The 6119-nt window shown below is 49.1% G+C and overlaps 1 protein-coding gene across 1 annotated transcript; it reads left to right on the top strand.

Annotated features, from left to right (window-relative positions):
* The first annotated feature begins 2669 nt into the window (after positions 1-2669).
* On the top strand, positions 2670-5705 carry LOC102298060 (transmembrane protein 121-like). The gene has a single exon (XM_005940506.3). It carries the CDS (start codon positions 4305-4307, stop codon positions 5391-5393), a length of 1089 nt encoding a protein of 362 aa, XP_005940568.1. The 5' UTR covers positions 2670-4304; the 3' UTR covers positions 5394-5705.
* Positions 5706-6119: the final 414 nt, after the last annotated feature.

Below are 6119 nucleotides of genomic sequence, written 5' to 3'. Positions count from 1 at the left end.
CTCAGGAAAAATAAAGCACCGAAATGTGCGCTGCTTTTCGGTCTGGTTACTACCGTTCTTGGCACCAGATACCGGTACCCATCCCTAGCTGAGACTGAAGGAGTCACCTGGATGATGACAAAATGTTTCTCCCACTGAAAACGTCCAGATGAACAGAATCGACTTTTGTGAACGTCCATCTTTGAACAGAGGGCGGGGCTTATGACATCAACTGTCTGCCATCTATAATCCAGCTCTGAGATCCTTCCCAGACGCCTTAACGCCCACACACACCCTGGGCCATCTGACCTCAGGAAGTCACATGATAGGGTGGGGCCAGGTTTCACAATGAGCTCACCCGACACTTGTGAGCTACGCCCATTTTCACACCTTGTGGTTTCAGCTGCTTGCTTTTCATGCTCAGCATCTGAGCACTCTACCTCACTCACACAAACACTTTTTATTTATGCACCGACACTGCAATAGATCCATCAGACGTGGGGTTAGAATCTTGCCCAAGGATATTTGGTTAGTAGGTGACCGGCTCCACCACCCGAGCTACATCCCCCGTGCTGAGATGTCCTGTGAGCACTGCACATCCTGCTTCGTTTTCACTGGTGTCTGGGTCAGAGTTAGCCGGCGGTGTTTCCTATGGGTCAGCTCAGTGTGGACAGACTCTGAAACTGCTGTTAACCTTCTGCTGCTGTGGGAGAAGTAATGACATTTAAATGTGACATTTTTCAATAATGCAGTGTGATACCATAACCAACAAGCAGCTAGTAAACACATAGTTTCTCTACAGGAATCAGTGACACAGAATATAAAAGACTGTGCAGTAGGACCTCGGCTCTCTTTTATTTTCAGGAACAGTGTTATACCAACAAATGATTGTCCATGTCTGAGCTGTTGGACAATGAACTCTGAATAAGAGTTCTCCTGCCACAGGTTGGAAGCTGCTATTTTATATTTCCCTCTTTTAAGCAGGTAACAGTGTGACAGTAAAAATGTCTTTTTTATTAGGGCTTTGCAATCAGGGCAGCAGAAACTGAACAAACACAACATCACAGCTCTGGAAAGTTATCGCTGGAAATGGCGCCAGAGCGGCTCGATGCTGAGCAGCTTAAATGTGAGCACAGCTACATGGACTTCATGTCTGTGAGCTTTGAGGTTTCAGGTGTTCGAAGGAAAACATGAGAGAGGTCAGAGGTCGTATGGAGGACGGCTGCTTCGTGCTTTATGTCTCCCTTCATGCTGCTCCTGTTGATGCTCAGTGTTCATCCACAAAACTTCCCATCGGCGCTGTTCCTCCTTTCCCGGCCGCTCCTAACAAACCTCACCCCAAACTGGAAACGCAGATGGACGAGCTTCGTCAGACGCGCTAACACAAAGATTTCTGAAATGCTGGCAGCGCCGAACTGCTTAATGAAAATGCGCTTGGCTTCAGGAAGGATCAGAAGGAAAATCTGTTTCCTGAGAGCTTCTCATCCCGGGATGGAGAGTTTACAGCTGCTGCTGGATGGGGTTCGTCTGTAGGTATATGCTAATCTATGCTAATGGCTCCTGTGTTCCCTCCAGCTGGCTTTGAAGTGAGCGTAGGAGTGCAGAGTTCCTGCATCAGGGAAAAATGGAGCTGCAGGCAGAGCCGAGGCCGTCGGCCTGCGGTCTTAACGAGACGCTTTCCTTCCACAGAGAGCTCAGCTGCTTGCATTTAGGCCGATGACATGAGATAAGGCGCTAACGCTCACCTCAGCAGACGATTGTGGTGTGACGGTTTTCCTGCTCACGTGCGTTTCCTTTTGTTTTGATTCATTTACATGTTTCTGACGCTGGATGCACTGCAGAGATGCAGTTGCTGTTAACAGCCTCTCGACGCACTCTGCTGTGATGGGTCAGCCGCCTGAGTGAGCTCATGCTCCACTTTAAGTTCATGCTTTAGTTTCTTTCAGCTCTAATGCCTCGTTAGGATTTTTATCCTAATGTGCTGCAAAGCCACCAGCTGGTTTCACTCGTGACCCACTAAATGAGAAATCTGCACCTCTGATGTGGAGCCAGGCATCCCCTCGTGTCACCGCTGGCCCTGTCGCAGCAGTAGCGAGCTTGAAAGAACGTCAGATCCGTCCTTGAACACGGCGCCGAGCCGGAGTCAGCCGTATGAGGCAGTAACTGGGCTAATGTAATTCATCCTCATGCAGCTCCAGAGCATTTTCTCATGACTTTTTAATGTGGTCTTCCCATAAAAAGCTTAGCCCAGATAAAAGTTAGGTCATTAAGATCAGAGCTTCCAAAAAAAGACTGAACTGATGATCAACAAACACCTGAAGCTCACGAAGTGCAGCCTGTGATCACTGCTTTGAACACAAACACAGAGAGCAGTGTCAACAGCACCAAACTTTGTCCTCGTGTGTCCATCAGACTCCAGGTAAACTCCTGTGACCAGCAGAAGAACAGGAACACAGGTTATTCTGTGTGAGAGGAAGGTTTCCTGTGGCCCATCAGTGCATTTGTAGCCCACACTGGGAGGATGGGGAAGACGGCAGAGGCCATTGAGACGATGCTTCCTCTGTTTTGACCAACTTTGTCTCAGCAGAGCTTAAAAGCAGAGAAAAGAAGTGATCTTACAAAGCCAGCTCTTCCCCGATGTTCCCTGAGAGTTCCCTAATGTTTGGACTCAAAACCTCTCCTGGAAGCTGTCTGTGAGCTTCCTGCCTCCTACGTTGGGCCCAAAGGAAACTCCTTTCAGACCTGAGGCTCACCTCATTTTCCAGTGACTCTCCACAGGGATCACAGGCCGAGGTCTGAGACGCTGCTTTACGCCCAGTATTTTCAGAAGAGAACCACACACCTGCACCAGGATACTACCGCACGCAAAAGTCATGTCGCGCTTTAGCATCGTTTAAGCCATTTCAGCCACCCTTGCACAGATGCTGCATCCGCGGTGGCTGGAAATACGAGCATATGATTAGTTTGATGGGTTTTTACCACCTGTTCATTGATGAGTGGGTGCAGAGAGTCTCAGACTGTACGCAGGGAGGAGCTGCAGCAGCCTGAAAAGGTGAGATTTTTGGAGAAAATTTGCCGTTTCTTTGCTTCCAGTTTGAACTTCTTCTACTCCTCTATGAGCTGATGTGGAGGTTTTGTGTGGGTGGTCACGTGGCGCTCAGATTCACAGTTCGCTGTGACTACAGCACAGTTTCAGCTAGATTAGAGACCTGGATGCAGCGTTTCACTTTGTTCGCTGTAAAACATGTTGATGAAGAATGAACAAATGTGACAAGATGTGAGAAGTTTGTGTGAATGTGTGAAGAGACTTCCTGTTCCAGAAGCCCTTCAAATGTTTATGGAAAACAGCGTTCCTCCCTGAGAGCGCAGCTCGGTGGTGTAAACAGTTTGGTGTGTGTGTGCAGAAACAAGGACATGCTGCTGAGGGTGAAGAAAAAAACGTAGAGTCGAGCAGGCTCGTTCCCTCCCTCCCTCACAGATGTTGGGAAACTCGTGCTGAAAGCAGAGCCTGCAGATAGAAAACGCGAGGAAGACTCTCTGCACGCTCAGAAGGGAGCGACGATGGTCCGGCTTGATGATCGGCGCCGTGGCGATGGATTTCAGCCGTGGAGGCAATAATGAGCCCGCTCACTCGTCCTGATTGTTTCAGTGTTTTGATTTTTGAAGAAGCTTTCTTTAAAACGTGTCAAAAGACAAAAAGCTTTTTCTGCAAAACTTTACAGCACAAACTTTGAGTTACGAGGAGCCGCAGGGGAGACGAGCAGCTTTCATCTCCTCCTCAGAAACACTAAGAGAAACTCTGAAGTCTCTAAAGTTGCAGCTTGTGTGGAGATCACAGACTTTTAAATTTAACCAAGCTTTAACAGGAAGCCCAGAGGTGGATGTGCTGATTCTGCTCCCACAACAATCCAAAGATTTCCACACTGTCGTCTCAGAGAGAGACAGCAGGAGCACTGATGCTAACCTTCAGTTTGTTTCACCTCGGTTTGGATGGTAGTTCGAAACTGGACGTGGACCAAAGGAAAACATGAACACAACCTTCATCCAAGCTTTAAAGTGTGGAATTTAGTGAAATATCTTAAATATCTCAGGCATAAAGATCTGGAAAATAAGAGATGAACGCTGATGTCCAAGCGTCCTCTTTCTGTAACTGGACTGCAGAGTTTGAACTGAGGGCTGTTTCCGATTGAAAGTTACGCCCAAGCAGAACCTCACCTGCACCCTTCCATAAAGACGCTGTTATGACTCGGATCGTAGCCGACTCTCTCGCAGAAATACTGGCGTAAGCGTTTGGACCGTTGACTCTCTGCTGGCTTCAAATAGAGATGGTTACCCCGCAACCAAACAAGCCCCACATGTGCCTGACGGCAGTCCTCATCGTGACCAGCCTGGCACTCATAGACGCCTACCTGGTGGAGCAGAATCCGGGTTCCCGGAGGCTCGCTGTGTGCGTCACCGTGTTGGCAAGCGACGCGTGTTTCCTCGTCGTCCTTCGATACGTGGCCGTCTGGGCTGGGTCAGAGGTGCACACCGCGAGGCGAGGCTATGCCATGATGCTCTGGTTCTTCTACATCTTTGTCTTGGAGATCAAGGTCTACTTTGTTTATCAGAACTACAAGTCCCAGGACACGGCCGCAGGTGTGGAGGTGGTGGATGTAGGTGTGTCCCGGAGAGGTCTTACGCTGCTGCTGTCCATCTGCATGCCCATTGTGTTCGTAACACTGGCTGCGATAGATCACCTGGAGTACTTGCGACCATACAAAAAAAGAGAGGAGATACGGAGCCGCCTGTTCTGGGTGGTGCTGGACCTGCTGGATGTCGTGGATGTTCAAGCGAACCTGTGGGAGCTTCAAAGCGAAGGACTCCCTCTGTGGGTGGAGGGTTTGATGTTCTTCTACTGCTACATCCTCCTCCTGGTGCTGCCGTGTGTCTCCCTGAGCGAGATCAGCATGCAGGGGGTGAACATCGTCCCCCACAAAATGATGCTCTATCCCATCCTCAGCCTCGCCACCATCAACATCATCACCCTCCTGATCCGCACGGGAAACCTGCTGGTCTACGGGGACATCCGAGTGTCGGGGATCATGATGGGAAAGAATGTGATCGCCATCTTAATGAAGAGCTGCAGCCTGCTGCAGTACAGGAAACACCAGCCGGCTGCTCCTCCAGCGGATCGGGGCGCCGAGATCCAGAAGAACTCTCAGGAGGAGGTTCAGGTGTACGGCGGTCAGCACGTGGGGCTGCCCAGAGTCGTGATTGAGGACTTCACCAGCATCCCAGAAGAGGAGGAAGAGGAGGAAGAAGGCGAGGTGGGCGGTGATGATGTCAGTCAACAAGAGGTGAGCTTGAATGGCGATGAGATAAAAGAAGGAGAAACCCAACTGAAGCAACGGGACACGACTGGTTTGGGATAAACGAGCATCTGCGGTGCCGTGGAGAAACTTCCCGATCTGAGGAGCGCAGGTTGACTCAGCGTCTGCAGTCCCAGAATCCAACATGCTCTCACTGCGTTGCTGTAATACTGATGAACAGGTTGGACATTTCTTCAAGTTCTTGTTCATGAACTCAAACCTGACCGTTTCTAAGGAAAGGTCGTTTTTATTGTTGTTGTCCTGCTCTTGCTCTGATATAAAAAGAATTTCACTTAAAACATGAGTAGAAATCATCTTGTTCACACAGATATATGGTGGGGATGTAAAATTCATTTTTAGAGTGCTGAATTTAAACCTGTCACACGTCTCTGAGAACCAGTCACTTAGAAAATGCCCTGAAAGCTTCTTGTTGGCAGGTTCAGATTGATGCTGCTCTCATGTCTGTGAGCAGATATGAAGTAGAGCAGATTTGGGCTCAGAGGGCTCTGATGTAATCTGAGAGAATTGAAACACTAGCTCAGCCTGTTAGGTCCATAAACAGTAACACAAATCCAAGCAAACCCTTCCTCGGTGTCAGTGTTGAAGCCGAACAGCAGCTCCTCATGGATGAAAATGATGATTCTTCACTGGCTGAGGAGACGATGCTGGAGCTTTTACCTGGTGTGTTTCCACACATTACACTTATAAAGATACGGGCCGTGTGAGGAAAGGAGCAAGGGAGGTGGCGTCGTTACCTGAACAGGTGTAATCTCAGTTTCTGGACACTTT

This window comes from Haplochromis burtoni, unplaced genomic scaffold (assembly GCF_018398535.1).
Source record: "Haplochromis burtoni strain Fernald_Lab_line unplaced genomic scaffold, NCSU_Asbu1 Contig_282, whole genome shotgun sequence".
Classification (NCBI taxonomy): Eukaryota; Metazoa; Chordata; class Actinopteri; order Cichliformes; family Cichlidae; genus Haplochromis; species Haplochromis burtoni.
This window is presented reverse-complemented; position numbering and strand designations above follow the sequence as displayed.

Coding starts and splice junctions, on each gene's coding strand:
- LOC102298060 (XM_005940506.3), top strand. CDS start 4,305: ATGGTTACCCCGCAACCAAACAAGCCCCACATGTGCCTGACGGCAGTC.